The sequence below is a fragment of the Malaclemys terrapin genome, chromosome 15, assembly GCF_027887155.1.
Source record: "Malaclemys terrapin pileata isolate rMalTer1 chromosome 15, rMalTer1.hap1, whole genome shotgun sequence".
In the NCBI taxonomy this organism is placed as follows: Eukaryota; Metazoa; Chordata; order Testudines; family Emydidae; genus Malaclemys; species Malaclemys terrapin.
The window spans coordinates 14,745,693-14,764,951 of record NC_071519.1 but is presented as its reverse complement, the minus strand read 5'-3'; the positions used below and the strand labels follow the sequence as shown (position 1 = coordinate 14,764,951).

Sequence of the window (19,259 nt, the reverse complement as noted above, 5' to 3'; positions counted from 1 at the left end):
GCAATTGCAAACTGCCCCCCGCCAACCACAAAGCGCCAGGTGCGGCAATTCCTAGGCTTGGCCGGATATTATCGGCGGTTCATCCCCCAGTTCGCGGCAATCGCAGCCCCCTTAACGGGGCTCCTAACAAAGGACAGCCCACGGCAGGTGATCTGGACTACCGAGTGCGACAGGGCCTTTCGGACTCTTAAGAAGTGCCTCTGCAGCGAGCCGGTCTTGTATAGCCCCGATTTTAACCTGCCATTTGTCTTGCAGACAGACGCCTCGGAAGTGGGACTCGGGGCGGTCTTATCCCAAGACGTAGGGGGCGAGGAACATCCCGTCCTATACATTAGCCGGAAACTGTTCCCACGCGAAAAGAACTATGCGGTGGTCGAGAAAGAGGCCCTAGCCGTGAAGTGGGCTTGTGAAGCTCTCCGCTATTACATCCTGGGAGTCCCCTTCACCCTAGTCACCGACCACTCCGCCCTTCAGTGGTTAGGCCGCATGAAGGACCACAACATGCGGCTGCAACGATGGTACCTGGCGCTCCAGCCGTTTGCTTTCACGGTCCGCCATCGGGCTGGTAAGGAGCACGCAAACGCGGATTTCCTTTCCCGGTTGGGGGGTGTGGAATGGGCTGGCCCCGCTGCACGGGAACCAGCCTTGGGGGGGGGGTCGTGTAGTGAGGCGGCCTGGGCCCCGACGGCCCCTGAGGGAGAGGAGCCTGAATTGGCACCCAAGTGGGCGGAGCCACCGCCACCTGTTCCCGCCCCCCGGAAGTCAAGGGGCGGGACAGGAAGTATAAGAGCCAGGCCCCAGCCCTCAGTTAGAGCCCAGCAGCCGGAGAGGCCAGACGTGCCGGTGCGAGCTCCGGCGAGACCAAGGCTTCCCAGAGCCAGGTACCCGGACACGGACGGACCGAGCTGCCCCAGAGCCAGATACCCGGACACCGACCGACCGGACCTCCCCAGAGCCAGGTACCCCGACGCGGATTGGCCAAGCCTTCCCCAAGCAAGGTACCCCGAGGTAGACTGGCCACCCTTGCCCCGAGCACGGTACCCCGAGGAGGGGCCCGAGCGCCCCCCTGACCGGAGACCGGAGGAGCAACCCGACCCGGACGACCCTCTGCGAAGTGAGGAACCCATGGTGTGGGACCCCGTTGCCGAGCCCAGCGGGGAGCAGGTACAAATGGAGGAGGAAATGGAAATCAGCCCGGGGGTAGCTGACCCCAGTCTAGCTACAACAGAGAGCGAACCCATGTTGGTGTGTTGCGGTCAGGACCCCACCAACACAGCGGCAGACTGACTGCCGCTCTTAGGGCCCCGGGCTGGGACACAGTGGAGTGGGTGGGCCTGTGTCCCCCCTGCCACCCCACTTAACGGGTGGCAGTCTCCCCCTCCAGCCAGCGCTCTGGCACCGCCACTGAGCTATTGCTTGCTGCCCTGAACGAGTGCTTGTTGCCCCACCCTGACTGAGGGTCTGGGGCGTCCCGAGTTTGTCCGTGCTCAGCTCCTGATACCCAGACCTGAACCCGAACCCCTGAACTATTGTTTGTTGCCCCACCCTGACTGAGGGCCTGGGCCTACTAACTTTGTCTGGGCTCAGCCTGAAGGAAGGTCCTGAGCCCCTGAACTATTGTTTGTTGCCCCGCCCTGACTGAGGGCCTGGGGCTACTAACCCTGCCTGGGCTCAGCCTGAAGGAAGGTTCTGAGCCCCCTGGACTATTGTGTGCTGCCCCGCCCTGATTGAGGGCCGGGCCTGAACTCCTGACTTTACTGCTCAGCCTGAAGGAAGGTTCTGAGCGCCCTGGACTATTGGGGGTTGCCCTCCCCTGAATAAGGGCCTGGGACGTCCTGAGTTTGTCAGGGCGCAGCTCCGGATCCACGGAGCTGAGCGCCCGAACTATTGTTTATTGCCCCGCCCTGAGCTAGCGCGGGGGCTTGACTGACTTTGTAATCCCCAGCTCCAGCAGTGAGGACCGGAGCCCGGGCCTGAGTTACTGCCGGACCCTGACGGAGAGCAGGAGCTCATTGCAGAGGCCGTGTACCTTTGGCCTAGTCCCTGCCAGAGGGGCGGAACCCTGAGACCGATCCAGGCCGTGTAGTGAGGCGGCCTGGCCCCCGACGGCCCCTGAGAGGGCCCGACCCCCGCACCGGACGTTTACACGTGGCGCCCAACGTGGGGCCTCCTGCCTAGCATGTGGGCACGAGCCCTAGACACCGGTGAGAAGGGGGCAATGGGGGAGAGACCTCCCGCAAGGGAGGGGGATTTACCCCAGCTCCTGACCCGCATGACCGAGAGTCAGGAGCAACAACAGGCGGCCCCGGTGCGATACCAGCAGGAGTACCAGGCCGCCCACCTGCAGCAGCAGCAGCAACTCATAGAGCAGCTGGGGGCCCAACAACGGCAGCTGATCGCGGACCTGGTTACCCAACAGCAGGATTTCCAGCAGAAGTGTATCCAGCAGCTTGCCGCGGCCCTAGTCCGCCCGGGGGAACCCCTGTCCGGGGTCGCCCCAGGGGCCCCGCGACCCAGCCCCCCAGTACGGTTGACGAAGATGGGACCCGAGGATGACCCCGAGGCTTTCCTCGTGACCTTTGAGAGGGTGGCTATTGTGGCCGGCTGGGTCCCGGAGCAGTGGGCCACCATCCTGGCCCCCTACCTAACGGGGACTGCCCAGACGGTCTACCGAGGCCTGTCGGTAGAGGCGGCCAGGGACTACAACCTAGTGAAGGCCGCTATTCTGGACGCCCTGGACGTAAGCCCCGAGACCTACCGACGACGGTTCAGGGGCCTGGCCTACTCCCCGGGGGCCCGCCCGCGGATGGTGGCTCAGGAGCTACGAGAGACCTGTCGAAAGTGGCTACAACCTGAGCGCCGGACAGCGGAGGAACTGATGGAGCAGGTGGTTCTGGAGCAATTTACGCAGGTACTCCCGCCAAGGGGAAGATCCTGGGTCCTCCGCCACCGGCCGACGACGGTCTCTGCGGCCGTCACGTTAATGGAAGACTTCCTTGCGGCGGAGGTCCCGGCGGGGGCCGCTGGTCGGGCGGTCCCGGTTCGCACGGAGCACCCCAACCCAGAAAAGAGGGGGCCGCCCTCCCGGGCAGCCCCGAGTGCTCCCGCCCGTAGCATGGAGGGCCGGGCTCGGGTGGCCGCACCCTCCGGGAGGCTCACACGGACCCCGGCAGGCCCCGCCGGGGGATACCGTCGGACCCCCCCCGTGGATGACCCCGGGGCTCGGCCGCAGCTAGAGCGAGCCACGGTGGGACCCTGCTTCTCCTGCGGAAGGTATGGCCATTTGCAGCGGGAGTGCCCGGAACGGGGGTGTGCATTTGGCCAAGTCTATTCAGGAGAAGGCCGTGCCCGACGTCCACAGGGGACCAAGATCACCGTGCCCGTGGCTGTTGACGGCCGCCAAGCGATGGCCCTCCTCGACTCAGGCTGTGGCCAAACGCTGGTCTGCCAGGCCCTCGGCCCACCAGCGGACAACCACCTGGCGAAGATTCCCCTGCAGTGTATACACGGGGATGTGCGACGCTACCCCAGCACGCGGGCCCAACTAACCATCGATGGGGTCACCCGGCAGATGACGGTGGGGCTGGCGCCCCGGTTGGCATACCCGGTGATCCTGGGGCGGGACTGGCCCACCTTTAACGCCGTTTTACGCCGCCGGCTCGAGGGTAACCCGCAGGCCACGCCAGCGTTGGGAGGGGAGTCCCCGGGGACTGAGGACGACGAGATAGACAACCCCGTCCCCGCCAATCCCCCGGGGGGGCGAGAAGACCCTCCTCGGGGGGGGGACTCCTCGGCGCCCACAGATTTCTGCCGGGACCAACGGGCCGACCCCACCCTCAGACGGGCCTACGAACAGCTGGCCTCCGTAGACGGGACTATTCTTGACCCCCAGCGTGCGGCGCAGTGGCCGCATTTTGAGTTACGACAAGAACGCCTGTACCGCGTGGAGAAGGACCCCCGTACGGGGGACATCCGGACACAGCTTCTCGTGCCGCGGTGTCACCGCCGGGCGGTCATGAAACTGGCCCACGACGTCCCGGCGGCAGGGCACCTCGGGCATGACAAAACGCTGGCCAGGATTTTGGGGCGTTTCTTCTGGCCCGGGGTATATCAAGACGTAAAGGACTATTGCAAGTCATGTCCAGAGTGCCAGTTGGCCGCCCCTGCCCAGACCCCTAAGGCACCCTTGGTGCCGATGCCTCTTATGGAAACCCCCTTCGAACGCGTGGCCGTGGACCTGGTGGGGCCCCTCCCGAAGAGCAGCGCAGGGTTCCAATACATCTTAGTAATGATGGACTATGCCACCAGGTTCCCTGAAGCCGTTCCTCTCCGGAACATCTCGGCCCGCACCATTGCTATGGAACTGGTCAAGATCTTCGCCCGCGTCGGACTGCCCCGGGAGCTACTCACGGATCAAGGGACCAATTTTACATCCCGGCTGCTCAAGCAAGTCTGTGAGATCCTAGGGGTCAAGCAACTCCGCACCTCCATCTATCACCCCCAGACCGATGGACTAGTGGAAAGGTTCAACCGGACGCTGAAAGGGATGCTGCGTCGGTTTCCCCCGGAAGACCTTCGCCAGTGGGACCAGCTCCTTCCACCCTTGCTTCTGGCAATACGAGAGGTTCCCCAGGCATCGACTAAGTTCTCCCCTTTTGAATTGTTATATGGGCGACGACCCCGGGGCCTGCTGGATCTCATGAGGGAGACCTGGGAACAGGCTCCTTCCCCGGCCCAGGGTCTCCTGCAGTATGTGCTGCAACTACAGGAGCGTCTAAGGCAGGCGGGGGATCTGGCACGGGAAAATTTAAAAGCCGCCCAGGACACACAAGCCCAGACGTATAATCGAGGGGCACAGACTCGGGACTTCCAACCGGGTGACCGGGTATTACTCCTCCTCCCGTCCAGTGAGTCGAAGATCCTGGCCCGGTGGCAGGGGCCCTATGAGGTAGTCAGGAAAGTGGGCCCGGTCACGTATGAAATAAATCAGCCGGACCGGAGGAAGAAGAACCAACGCTACCACGTCAACCTCCTGAAGCCCTGGAAAGAGCGAGAAGGGCTGTTGATCAACCCCTACCCGCCCGAACCGGAACTGGGACCCCAGGTTCCCCTTTCCGGGGACACCGAGGAACCCCAGCTCGGGGAGAACTTAACCGAGGAACAGCTCCGCCAGACTCGGTGCCTCCTCCAAGCCTTCTCCCACACTTTCACGGACCAGCCGGGACACACCTCCCTCGTACACCATCGGATCCAAACAGAACCCGGGGTGGTGATACGGGGGACGACCCGGCCCCTGCCCTACCATAGGAGACAGGTCGTGGAGAAGGAGGTGCGGGCGATGTTGGATCTAGGGGTGATAGAGCCATCCCAGAGCGAGTGGCGTAGCCCCGTGGTGTTGGTGCCTAAACCCGACGGGTCACAGCGGTTCTGCATTGACTTCCGCCGCGTCAACGCCATCTCCAAATTTGATGCCTATCCCATGCCTCGGATAGATGAGCTGTTGGCCCGCCTGGGAGGGGCCCGCTACATCACCACCCTGGACCTGAGTAAGGGCTACTGGCAGATCCCCCTAGAGCCCGCCTCCCGTGAGAAGACTGCCTTTGCCACCCCCACAGGTCTCTATCAGTTCACCAGGATGCCCTTCGGCCTCCACGGGGCCCCGGCCACCTTTCAGCGCCTGATGGACCGCCTCCTCCAGCCCCATCAAGAATACGCGGCCGCGTATTTAGACGACGTTGTCATCTATAGTCCGCAATGGGAGACCCACCTGGAGAGAGTCGCAGCCGTCCTGAGATCCCTGCGGGAGGCCGGCTTAACCGCCAATCCAAAAAAATGCCGCATCGGCTGGCAAGAGACTAAGTACCTGGGGTATGCTATCGGGCATGGGCAGGTAAAACCCCTGATCGGGAAGGTCCAGGCAATTGCAAACTGCCCCCCGCCAACCACAAAGCGCCAGGTGCGGCAATTCCTAGGCTTGGCCGGATATTATCGGCGGTTCATCCCCCAGTTCGCGGCAATCGCAGCCCCCTTAACGGGGCTCCTAACAAAGGACAGCCCACGGCAGGTGATCTGGACTACCGAGTGCGACAGGGCCTTTCGGACTCTTAAGAAGTGCCTCTGCAGCGAGCCGGTCTTGTATAGCCCCGATTTTAACCTGCCATTTGTCTTGCAGACAGACGCCTCGGAAGTGGGACTCGGGGCGGTCTTATCCCAAGACGTAGGGGGCGAGGAACATCCCGTCCTATACATTAGCCGGAAACTGTTCCCACGCGAAAAGAACTATGCGGTGGTCGAGAAAGAGGCCCTAGCCGTGAAGTGGGCTTGTGAAGCTCTCCGCTATTACATCCTGGGAGTCCCCTTCACCCTAGTCACCGACCACTCCGCCCTTCAGTGGTTAGGCCGCATGAAGGACCACAACATGCGGCTGCAACGATGGTACCTGGCGCTCCAGCCGTTTGCTTTCACGGTCCGCCATCGGGCTGGTAAGGAGCACGCAAACGCGGATTTCCTTTCCCGGTTGGGGGGTGTGGAATGGGCTGGCCCCGCTGCACGGGAACCAGCCTTGGGGGGGGGGTCGTGTAGTGAGGCGGCCTGGGCCCCGACGGCCCCTGAGGGAGAGGAGCCTGAATTGGCACCCAAGTGGGCGGAGCCACCGCCACCTGTTCCCGCCCCCCGGAAGTCAAGGGGCGGGACAGGAAGTATAAGAGCCAGGCCCCAGCCCTCAGTTAGAGCCCAGCAGCCGGAGAGGCCAGACGTGCCGGTGCGAGCTCCGGCGAGACCAAGGCTTCCCAGAGCCAGGTACCCGGACACGGACGGACCGAGCTGCCCCAGAGCCAGATACCCGGACACCGACCGACCGGACCTCCCCAGAGCCAGGTACCCCGACGCGGATTGGCCAAGCCTTCCCCAAGCAAGGTACCCCGAGGTAGACTGGCCACCCTTGCCCCGAGCACGGTACCCCGAGGAGGGGCCCGAGCGCCCCCCTGACCGGAGACCGGAGGAGCAACCCGACCCGGACGACCCTCTGCGAAGTGAGGAACCCATGGTGTGGGACCCCGTTGCCGAGCCCAGCGGGGAGCAGGTACAAATGGAGGAGGAAATGGAAATCAGCCCGGGGGTAGCTGACCCCAGTCTAGCTACAACAGAGAGCGAACCCATGTTGGTGTGTTGCGGTCAGGACCCCACCAACACAGCGGCAGACTGACTGCCGCTCTTAGGGCCCCGGGCTGGGACACAGTGGAGTGGGTGGGCCTGTGTCCCCCCTGCCACCCCACTTAACGGGTGGCAGTCTCCCCCTCCAGCCAGCGCTCTGGCACCGCCACTGAGCTATTGCTTGCTGCCCTGAACGAGTGCTTGTTGCCCCACCCTGACTGAGGGTCTGGGGCGTCCCGAGTTTGTCCGTGCTCAGCTCCTGATACCCAGACCTGAACCCGAACCCCTGAACTATTGTTTGTTGCCCCACCCTGACTGAGGGCCTGGGCCTACTAACTTTGTCTGGGCTCAGCCTGAAGGAAGGTCCTGAGCCCCTGAACTATTGTTTGTTGCCCCGCCCTGACTGAGGGCCTGGGGCTACTAACCCTGCCTGGGCTCAGCCTGAAGGAAGGTCCTGAGCCCCTGGACTATTGTGTGCTGCCCCGCCCTGACTGAGGGCCGGGCCTGAACCCCTGACTTTACTGCTCAGCCTGAAGGAAGGTTCTGAGCCCCCTGGACTATTGTTTGTTGCCCCGCCCTGATTGAGGGCCGGGCCTGAACCCCTGACTTTACTGCTCAGCCTGAAGGAAGGTTCTGAGCCCCCTGGACTATTGTGTGCTGCCCCGCCCTGATTGAGGGCCGGGCCTGAACTCCTGACTTTACTGCTCAGCCTGAAGGAAGGTTCTGAGCGCCCTGGACTATTGGGGGTTGCCCTCCCCTGAATAAGGGCCTGGGACGTCCTGAGTTTGTCAGGGCGCAGCTCCGGATCCACGGAGCTGAGCGCCCGAACTATTGTTTATTGCCCCGCCCTGAGCTAGCGCGGGGGCTTGACTGACTTTGTAATCCCCAGCTCCGGCAGTGAGGACCGGAGCCCGGGCCTGAGTTACTGCCGGACCCTGACGGAGAGCAGGAGCTCATTGCAGAGGCCGTGTACCTTTGGCCTAGTCCCTGCCAGAGGGGCGGAACCCTGAGACCGATCCAGGCCGTGTAGTGAGGCGGCCTGGCCCCCGACGGCCCCTGAGAGGGCCCGACCCCCGCACCGGACGTTTACACGTGGCGCCCAACGTGGGGCCTCCTGCCTAGCATGTGGGCACGAGCCCTAGACACCGGTGAGAAGGGGGCAATGGGGGAGAGACCTCCCGCAAGGGAGGGGGATTTACCCCAGCTCCTGACCCGCATGACCGAGAGTCAGGAGCAACAACAGGCGGCCCCGGTGCGATACCAGCAGGAGTACCAGGCCGCCCACCTGCAGCAGCAGCAGCAACTCATAGAGCAGCTGGGGGCCCAACAACGGCAGCTGATCGCGGACCTGGTTACCCAACAGCAGGATTTCCAGCAGAAGTGTATCCAGCAGCTTGCCGCGGCCCTAGTCCGCCCGGGGGAACCCCTGTCTGGGGTCGCCCCAGGGGCCCCGCGACCCAGCCCCCCAGTACGGTTGACGAAGATGGGACCCGAGGATGACCCCGAGGCTTTCCTCGTGACCTTTGAGAGGGTGGCTATTGTGGCCGGCTGGGTCCCGGAGCAGTGGGCCACCATCCTGGCCCCCTACCTAACGGGGACTGCCCAGACGGTCTACCGAGGCCTGTCGGTAGAGGCGGCCAGGGACTACAACCTAGTGAAGGCCGCTATTCTGGACGCCCTGGACGTAAGCCCCGAGACCTACCGACGACGGTTCAGGGGCCTGGCCTACTCCCCGGGGGCCCGCCCGCGGATGGTGGCTCAGGAGCTACGAGAGACCTGTCGAAAGTGGCTACAACCTGAGCGCCGGACAGCGGAGGAACTGATGGAGCAGGTGGTTCTGGAGCAATTTACGCAGGTACTCCCGCCAAGGGGAAGATCCTGGGTCCTCCGCCACCGGCCGACGACGGTCTCTGCGGCCGTCACGTTAATGGAAGACTTCCTTGCGGCGGAGGTCCCGGCGGGGGCCGCTGGTCGGGCGGTCCCGGTTCGCACGGAGCACCCCAACCCAGAAAAGAGGGGGCCGCCCTCCCGGGCAGCCCCGAGTGCTCCCGCCCGTAGCATGGAGGGCCGGGCTCGGGTGGCCGCACCCTCCGGGAGGCTCACACGGACCCCGGCAGGCCCCGCCGGGGGATACCGTCGGACCCCCCCCGTGGATGACCCCGGGGCTCGGCCGCAGCTAGAGCGAGCCACGGTGGGACCCTGCTTCTCCTGCGGAAGGTATGGCCATTTGCAGCGGGAGTGCCCGGAACGGGGGTGTGCATTTGGCCAAGTCTATTCAGGAGAAGGCCGTGCCCGACGTCCACAGGGGACCAAGATCACCGTGCCCGTGGCTGTTGACGGCCGCCAAGCGATGGCCCTCCTCGACTCAGGCTGTGGCCAAACGCTGGTCTGCCAGGCCCTCGGCCCACCAGCGGACAACCACCTGGCGAAGATTCCCCTGCAGTGTATACACGGGGATGTGCGACGCTACCCCAGCACGCGGGCCCAACTAACCATCGATGGGGTCACCCGGCAGATGACGGTGGGGCTGGCGCCCCGGTTGGCATACCCGGTGATCCTGGGGCGGGACTGGCCCACCTTTAACGCCGTTTTACGCCGCCGGCTCGAGGGTAACCCGCAGGCCACGCCAGCGTTGGGAGGGGAGTCCCCGGGGACTGAGGACGACGAGATAGACAACCCCGTCCCCGCCAATCCCCCGGGGGGGCGAGAAGACCCTCCTCGGGGGGGGGACTCCTCGGCGCCCACAGATTTCTGCCGGGACCAACGGGCCGACCCCACCCTCAGACGGGCCTACGAACAGCTGGCCTCCGTAGACGGGACTATTCTTGACCCCCAGCGTGCGGCGCAGTGGCCGCATTTTGAGTTACGACAAGAACGCCTGTACCGCGTGGAGAAGGACCCCCGTACGGGGGACATCCGGACACAGCTTCTCGTGCCGCGGTGTCACCGCCGGGCGGTCATGAAACTGGCCCACGACGTCCCGGCGGCAGGGCACCTCGGGCATGACAAAACGCTGGCCAGGATTTTGGGGCGTTTCTTCTGGCCCGGGGTATATCAAGACGTAAAGGACTATTGCAAGTCATGTCCAGAGTGCCAGTTGGCCGCCCCTGCCCAGACCCCTAAGGCACCCTTGGTGCCGATGCCTCTTATGGAAACCCCCTTCGAACGCGTGGCCGTGGACCTGGTGGGGCCCCTCCCGAAGAGCAGCGCAGGGTTCCAATACATCTTAGTAATGATGGACTATGCCACCAGGTTCCCTGAAGCCGTTCCTCTCCGGAACATCTCGGCCCGCACCATTGCTATGGAACTGGTCAAGATCTTCGCCCGCGTCGGACTGCCCCGGGAGCTACTCACGGATCAAGGGACCAATTTTACATCCCGGCTGCTCAAGCAAGTCTGTGAGATCCTAGGGGTCAAGCAACTCCGCACCTCCATCTATCACCCCCAGACCGATGGACTAGTGGAAAGGTTCAACCGGACGCTGAAAGGGATGCTGCGTCGGTTTCCCCCGGAAGACCTTCGCCAGTGGGACCAGCTCCTTCCACCCTTGCTTCTGGCAATACGAGAGGTTCCCCAGGCATCGACTAAGTTCTCCCCTTTTGAATTGTTATATGGGCGACGACCCCGGGGCCTGCTGGATCTCATGAGGGAGACCTGGGAACAGGCTCCTTCCCCGGCCCAGGGTCTCCTGCAGTATGTGCTGCAACTACAGGAGCGTCTAAGGCAGGCGGGGGATCTGGCACGGGAAAATTTAAAAGCCGCCCAGGACACACAAGCCCAGACGTATAATCGAGGGGCACAGACTCGGGACTTCCAACCGGGTGACCGGGTATTACTCCTCCTCCCGTCCAGTGAGTCGAAGATCCTGGCCCGGTGGCAGGGGCCCTATGAGGTAGTCAGGAAAGTGGGCCCGGTCACGTATGAAATAAATCAGCCGGACCGGAGGAAGAAGAACCAACGCTACCACGTCAACCTCCTGAAGCCCTGGAAAGAGCGAGAAGGGCTGTTGATCAACCCCTACCCGCCCGAACCGGAACTGGGACCCCAGGTTCCCCTTTCCGGGGACACCGAGGAACCCCAGCTCGGGGAGAACTTAACCGAGGAACAGCTCCGCCAGACTCGGTGCCTCCTCCAAGCCTTCTCCCACACTTTCACGGACCAGCCGGGACACACCTCCCTCGTACACCATCGGATCCAAACAGAACCCGGGGTGGTGATACGGGGGACGACCCGGCCCCTGCCCTACCATAGGAGACAGGTCGTGGAGAAGGAGGTGCGGGCGATGTTGGATCTAGGGGTGATAGAGCCATCCCAGAGCGAGTGGCGTAGCCCCGTGGTGTTGGTGCCTAAACCCGACGGGTCACAGCGGTTCTGCATTGACTTCCGCCGCGTCAACGCCATCTCCAAATTTGATGCCTATCCCATGCCTCGGATAGATGAGCTGTTGGCCCGCCTGGGAGGGGCCCGCTACATCACCACCCTGGACCTGAGTAAGGGCTACTGGCAGATCCCCCTAGAGCCCGCCTCCCGTGAGAAGACTGCCTTTGCCACCCCCACAGGTCTCTATCAGTTCACCAGGATGCCCTTCGGCCTCCACGGGGCCCCGGCCACCTTTCAGCGCCTGATGGACCGCCTCCTCCAGCCCCATCAAGAATACGCGGCCGCGTATTTAGACGACGTTGTCATCTATAGTCCGCAATGGGAGACCCACCTGGAGAGAGTCGCAGCCGTCCTGAGATCCCTGCGGGAGGCCGGCTTAACCGCCAATCCAAAAAAATGCCGCATCGGCTGGCAAGAGACTAAGTACCTGGGGTATGCTATCGGGCATGGGCAGGTAAAACCCCTGATCGGGAAGGTCCAGGCAATTGCAAACTGCCCCCCGCCAACCACAAAGCGCCAGGTGCGGCAATTCCTAGGCTTGGCCGGATATTATCGGCGGTTCATCCCCCAGTTCGCGGCAATCGCAGCCCCCTTAACGGGGCTCCTAACAAAGGACAGCCCACGGCAGGTGATCTGGACTACCGAGTGCGACAGGGCCTTTCGGACTCTTAAGAAGTGCCTCTGCAGCGAGCCGGTCTTGTATAGCCCCGATTTTAACCTGCCATTTGTCTTGCAGACAGACGCCTCGGAAGTGGGACTCGGGGCGGTCTTATCCCAAGACGTAGGGGGCGAGGAACATCCCGTCCTATACATTAGCCGGAAACTGTTCCCACGCGAAAAGAACTATGCGGTGGTCGAGAAAGAGGCCCTAGCCGTGAAGTGGGCTTGTGAAGCTCTCCGCTATTACATCCTGGGAGTCCCCTTCACCCTAGTCACCGACCACTCCGCCCTTCAGTGGTTAGGCCGCATGAAGGACCACAACATGCGGCTGCAACGATGGTACCTGGCGCTCCAGCCGTTTGCTTTCACGGTCCGCCATCGGGCTGGTAAGGAGCACGCAAACGCGGATTTCCTTTCCCGGTTGGGGGGTGTGGAATGGGCTGGCCCCGCTGCACGGGAACCAGCCTTGGGGGGGGGGTCGTGTAGTGAGGCGGCCTGGGCCCCGACGGCCCCTGAGGGAGAGGAGCCTGAATTGGCACCCAAGTGGGCGGAGCCACCGCCACCTGTTCCCGCCCCCCGGAAGTCAAGGGGCGGGACAGGAAGTATAAGAGCCAGGCCCCAGCCCTCAGTTAGAGCCCAGCAGCCGGAGAGGCCAGACGTGCCGGTGCGAGCTCCGGCGAGACCAAGGCTTCCCAGAGCCAGGTACCCGGACACGGACGGACCGAGCTGCCCCAGAGCCAGATACCCGGACACCGACCGACCGGACCTCCCCAGAGCCAGGTACCCCGACGCGGATTGGCCAAGCCTTCCCCAAGCAAGGTACCCCGAGGTAGACTGGCCACCCTTGCCCCGAGCACGGTACCCCGAGGAGGGGCCCGAGCGCCCCCCTGACCGGAGACCGGAGGAGCAACCCGACCCGGACGACCCTCTGCGAAGTGAGGAACCCATGGTGTGGGACCCCGTTGCCGAGCCCAGCGGGGAGCAGGTACAAATGGAGGAGGAAATGGAAATCAGCCCGGGGGTAGCTGACCCCAGTCTAGCTACAACAGAGAGCGAACCCATGTTGGTGTGTTGCGGTCAGGACCCCACCAACACAGCGGCAGACTGACTGCCGCTCTTAGGGCCCCGGGCTGGGACACAGTGGAGTGGGTGGGCCTGTGTCCCCCCTGCCACCCCACTTAACGGGTGGCAGTCTCCCCCTCCAGCCAGCGCTCTGGCACCGCCACTGAGCTATTGCTTGCTGCCCTGAACGAGTGCTTGTTGCCCCACCCTGACTGAGGGTCTGGGGCGTCCCGAGTTTGTCCGTGCTCAGCTCCTGATACCCAGACCTGAACCCGAACCCCTGAACTATTGTTTGTTGCCCCACCCTGACTGAGGGCCTGGGCCTACTAACTTTGTCTGGGCTCAGCCTGAAGGAAGGTCCTGAGCCCCTGAACTATTGTTTGTTGCCCCGCCCTGACTGAGGGCCTGGGGCTACTAACCCTGCCTGGGCTCAGCCTGAAGGAAGGTCCTGAGCCCCTGGACTATTGTGTGCTGCCCCGCCCTGACTGAGGGCCGGGCCTGAACCCCTGACTTTACTGCTCAGCCTGAAGGAAGGTTCTGAGCCCCCTGGACTATTGTTTGTTGCCCCGCCCTGATTGAGGGCCGGGCCTGAACCCCTGACTTTACTGCTCAGCCTGAAGGAAGGTTCTGAGCCCCCTGGACTATTGTGTGCTGCCCCGCCCTGATTGAGGGCCGGGCCTGAACTCCTGACTTTACTGCTCAGCCTGAAGGAAGGTTCTGAGCGCCCTGGACTATTGGGGGTTGCCCTCCCCTGAATAAGGGCCTGGGACGTCCTGAGTTTGTCAGGGCGCAGCTCCGGATCCACGGAGCTGAGCGCCCGAACTATTGTTTATTGCCCCGCCCTGAGCTAGCGCGGGGGCTTGACTGACTTTGTAATCCCCAGCTCCGGCAGTGAGGACCGGAGCCCGGGCCTGAGTTACTGCCGGACCCTGACGGAGAGCAGGAGCTCATTGCAGAGGCCGTGTACCTTTGGCCTAGTCCCTGCCAGAGGGGCGGAACCCTGAGACCGATCCAGGCCGTGTAGTGAGGCGGCCTGGCCCCCGACGGCCCCTGAGAGGGCCCGACCCCCGCACCGGACGTTTACACGTGGCGCCCAACGTGGGGCCTCCTGCCTAGCATGTGGGCACGAGCCCTAGACACCGGTGAGAAGGGGGCAATGGGGGAGAGACCTCCCGCAAGGGAGGGGGATTTACCCCAGCTCCTGACCCGCATGACCGAGAGTCAGGAGCAACAACAGGCGGCCCCGGTGCGATACCAGCAGGAGTACCAGGCCGCCCACCTGCAGCAGCAGCAGCAACTCATAGAGCAGCTGGGGGCCCAACAACGGCAGCTGATCGCGGACCTGGTTACCCAACAGCAGGATTTCCAGCAGAAGTGTATCCAGCAGCTTGCCGCGGCCCTAGTCCGCCCGGGGGAACCCCTGTCCGGGGTCGCCCCAGGGGCCCCGCGACCCAGCCCCCCAGTACGGTTGACGAAGATGGGACCCGAGGATGACCCCGAGGCTTTCCTCGTGACCTTTGAGAGGGTGGCTATTGTGGCCGGCTGGGTCCCGGAGCAGTGGGCCACCATCCTGGCCCCCTACCTAACGGGGACTGCCCAGACGGTCTACCGAGGCCTGTCGGTAGAGGCGGCCAGGGACTACAACCTAGTGAAGGCCGCTATTCTGGACGCCCTGGACGTAAGCCCCGAGACCTACCGACGACGGTTCAGGGGCCTGGCCTACTCCCCGGGGGCCCGCCCGCGGATGGTGGCTCAGGAGCTACGAGAGACCTGTCGAAAGTGGCTACAACCTGAGCGCCGGACAGCGGAGGAACTGATGGAGCAGGTGGTTCTGGAGCAATTTACGCAGGTACTCCCGCCAAGGGGAAGATCCTGGGTCCTCCGCCACCGGCCGACGACGGTCTCTGCGGCCGTCACGTTAATGGAAGACTTCCTTGCGGCGGAGGTCCCGGCGGGGGCCGCTGGTCGGGCGGTCCCGGTTCGCACGGAGCACCCCAACCCAGAAAAGAGGGGGCCGCCCTCCCGGGCAGCCCCGAGTGCTCCCGCCCGTAGCATGGAGGGCCGGGCTCGGGTGGCCGCACCCTCCGGGAGGCTCACACGGACCCCGGCAGGCCCCGCCGGGGGATACCGTCGGACCCCCCCCGTGGATGACCCCGGGGCTCGGCCGCAGCTAGAGCGAGCCACGGTGGGACCCTGCTTCTCCTGCGGAAGGTATGGCCATTTGCAGCGGGAGTGCCCGGAACGGGGGTGTGCATTTGGCCAAGTCTATTCAGGAGAAGGCCGTGCCCGACGTCCACAGGGGACCAAGATCACCGTGCCCGTGGCTGTTGACGGCCGCCAAGCGATGGCCCTCCTCGACTCAGGCTGTGGCCAAACGCTGGTCTGCCAGGCCCTCGGCCCACCAGCGGACAACCACCTGGCGAAGATTCCCCTGCAGTGTATACACGGGGATGTGCGACGCTACCCCAGCACGCGGGCCCAACTAACCATCGATGGGGTCACCCGGCAGATGACGGTGGGGCTGGCGCCCCGGTTGGCATACCCGGTGATCCTGGGGCGGGACTGGCCCACCTTTAACGCCGTTTTACGCCGCCGGCTCGAGGGTAACCCGCAGGCCACGCCAGCGTTGGGAGGGGAGTCCCCGGGGACTGAGGACGACGAGATAGACAACCCCGTCCCCGCCAATCCCCCGGGGGGGCGAGAAGACCCTCCTCGGGGGGGGGACTCCTCGGCGCCCACAGATTTCTGCCGGGACCAACGGGCCGACCCCACCCTCAGACGGGCCTACGAACAGCTGGCCTCCGTAGACGGGACTATTCTTGACCCCCAGCGTGCGGCGCAGTGGCCGCATTTTGAGTTACGACAAGAACGCCTGTACCGCGTGGAGAAGGACCCCCGTACGGGGGACATCCGGACACAGCTTCTCGTGCCGCGGTGTCACCGCCGGGCGGTCATGAAACTGGCCCACGACGTCCCGGCGGCAGGGCACCTCGGGCATGACAAAACGCTGGCCAGGATTTTGGGGCGTTTCTTCTGGCCCGGGGTATATCAAGACGTAAAGGACTATTGCAAGTCATGTCCAGAGTGCCAGTTGGCCGCCCCTGCCCAGACCCCTAAGGCACCCTTGGTGCCGATGCCTCTTATGGAAACCCCCTTCGAACGCGTGGCCGTGGACCTGGTGGGGCCCCTCCCGAAGAGCAGCGCAGGGTTCCAATACATCTTAGTAATGATGGACTATGCCACCAGGTTCCCTGAAGCCGTTCCTCTCCGGAACATCTCGGCCCGCACCATTGCTATGGAACTGGTCAAGATCTTCGCCCGCGTCGGACTGCCCCGGGAGCTACTCACGGATCAAGGGACCAATTTTACATCCCGGCTGCTCAAGCAAGTCTGTGAGATCCTAGGGGTCAAGCAACTCCGCACCTCCATCTATCACCCCCAGACCGATGGACTAGTGGAAAGGTTCAACCGGACGCTGAAAGGGATGCTGCGTCGGTTTCCCCCGGAAGACCTTCGCCAGTGGGACCAGCTCCTTCCACCCTTGCTTCTGGCAATACGAGAGGTTCCCCAGGCATCGACTAAGTTCTCCCCTTTTGAATTGTTATATGGGCGACGACCCCGGGGCCTGCTGGATCTCATGAGGGAGACCTGGGAACAGGCTCCTTCCCCGGCCCAGGGTCTCCTGCAGTATGTGCTGCAACTACAGGAGCGTCTAAGGCAGGCGGGGGATCTGGCACGGGAAAATTTAAAAGCCGCCCAGGACACACAAGCCCAGACGTATAATCGAGGGGCACAGACTCGGGACTTCCAACCGGGTGACCGGGTATTACTCCTCCTCCCGTCCAGTGAGTCGAAGATCCTGGCCCGGTGGCAGGGGCCCTATGAGGTAGTCAGGAAAGTGGGCCCGGTCACGTATGAAATAAATCAGCCGGACCGGAGGAAGAAGAACCAACGCTACCACGTCAACCTCCTGAAGCCCTGGAAAGAGCGAGAAGGGCTGTTGATCAACCCCTACCCGCCCGAACCGGAACTGGGACCCCAGGTTCCCCTTTCCGGGGACACCGAGGAACCCCAGCTCGGGGAGAACTTAACCGAGGAACAGCTCCGCCAGACTCGGTGCCTCCTCCAAGCCTTCTCCCACACTTTCACGGACCAGCCGGGACACACCTCCCTCGTACACCATCGGATCCAAACAGAACCCGGGGTGGTGATACGGGGGACGACCCGGCCCCTGCCCTACCATAGGAGACAGGTCGTGGAGAAGGAGGTGCGGGCGATGTTGGATCTAGGGGTGATAGAGCCATCCCAGAGCGAGTGGCGTAGCCCCGTGGTGTTGGTGCCTAAACCCGACGGGTCACAGCGGTTCTGCATTGACTTCCGCCGCGTCAACGCCATCTCCAAATTTGATGCCTATCCCATGCCTCGGATAGATGAGCTGTTGGCCCGCCTGGGAGGGGCCCGCTACATCACCACCCTGGACCTGAGTAAGGGCTACTGGCAGATCCCCCTAGAGCCCGCCTCCCGTGAGAAGACTGCCTTTGCCACCCCCACAGGTCTCTATCAGTTCACCAGGATGCCCTTCGGCCTCCACGGGGCCCCGGCCACCTTTCAGCGCCTGATGGACCGCCTCCTCCAGCCCCATCAAGAATACGCGGCCGCGTATTTAGACGACGTTGTCATCTATAGTCCGCAATGGGAGACCCACCTGGAGAGAGTCGCAGCCGTCCTGAGATCCCTGCGGGAGGCCGGCTTAACCGCCAATCCAAAAAAATGCCGCATCGGCTGGCAAGAGACTAAGTACCTGGGGTATGCTATCGGGCATGGGCAGGTAAAACCCCTGATCGGGAAGGTCCAGGCAATTGCAAACTGCCCCCCGCCAACCACAAAGCGCCAGGTGCGGCAATTCCTAGGCTTGGCCGGATATTATCGGCGGTTCATCCCCCAGTTCGCGGCAATCGCAGCCCCCTTAACGGGGCTCCTAACAAAGGACAGCCCACGGCAGGTGATCTGGACTACCGAGTGCGACAGGGCCTTTCGGACTCTTAAGAAGTGCCTCTGCAGCGAGCCGGTCTTGTATAGCCCCGATTTTAACCTGCCATTTGTCTTGCAGACAGACGCCTCGGAAGTGGGACTCGGGGCGGTCTTATCCCAAGACGTAGGGGGCGAGGAACATCCCGTCCTATACATTAGCCGGAAACTGTTCCCACGCGAAAAGAACTATGCGGTGGTCGAGAAAGAGGCCCTAGCCGTGAAGTGGGCTTGTGAAGCTCTCCGCTATTACATCCTGGGAGTCCCCTTCACCCTAGTCACCGACCACTCCGCCCTTCAGTGGTTAGGCCGCATGAAGGACCACAACATGCGGCTGCAACGATGGTACCTGGCGCTCCAGCCGTTTGCTTTCACGGTCCGCCATCGGGCTGGTAAGGAGCACGCAAACGCGGATTTCCTTTCCCGGTTGGGGGGTGTGGAATGGGCTGGCCCCGCTGCACGGGAACCAGCCTTGGGGGGGGGGTCGTGTAGTGAGGCGGCCTGGGCCCCGACGGCCCCTGAGGGAGAGGAGCCTGAATTGGCACCCAAGTGGGCGGAGCCACCGCCACCTGTTCCCGCCCCCCGGAAGTCAAGGGGCGGGACAGGAAGTATAAGAGCCAGGCCCCAGCCCTCAGTTAGAGCCCAGCAGCCGGAGAGGCCAGACGTGCCGGTGCGAGCTCCGGCGAGACCAAGGCTTCCCAGAGCCAGGTACCCGGACACGGACGGACCGAGCTGCCCCAGAGCCAGATACCCGGACACCGACCGACCGGACCTCCCCAGAGCCAGGTACCCCGACGCGGATTGGCCAAGCCTTCCCCAAGCAAGGTACCCCGAGGTAGACTGGCCACCCTTGCCCCGAGCACGGTACCCCGAGGAGGGGCCCGAGCGCCCCCCTGACCGGAGACCGGAGGAGCAACCCGACCCGGACGACCCTCTGCGAAGTGAGGAACCCATGGTGTGGGACCCCGTTGCCGAGC

At 63.6% G+C, this 19,259-nt stretch overlaps 2 protein-coding genes across 2 annotated transcripts; both read left to right on the top strand.

Annotated features, from left to right (window-relative positions):
* Positions 1–4,477: 4,477 nt before the first annotated feature.
* On the top strand, positions 4,478–12,793 carry LOC128823374 (uncharacterized; the record flags this gene model as incomplete). The annotated part of the gene is made up of 3 exons (XM_054005619.1): positions 4,478–6,697; positions 8,357–9,343; positions 9,548–12,793. Coding segments are annotated over exons 1-3 (6,384 nt in total), but the record flags the coding sequence as incomplete, so codon positions are not given.
* Positions 12,794–13,664: 871 nt separating this feature from the next.
* LOC128823373 (uncharacterized) lies at positions 13,665–18,889 on the top strand (the record flags this gene model as incomplete). The annotated part of the gene is made up of 2 exons (XM_054005618.1): positions 13,665–13,699; positions 13,879–18,889. A coding segment is annotated over exon 2 (4,518 nt), but the record flags the coding sequence as incomplete, so codon positions are not given.
* Between the last annotated feature and the right edge of the window lie 370 nt (positions 18,890–19,259).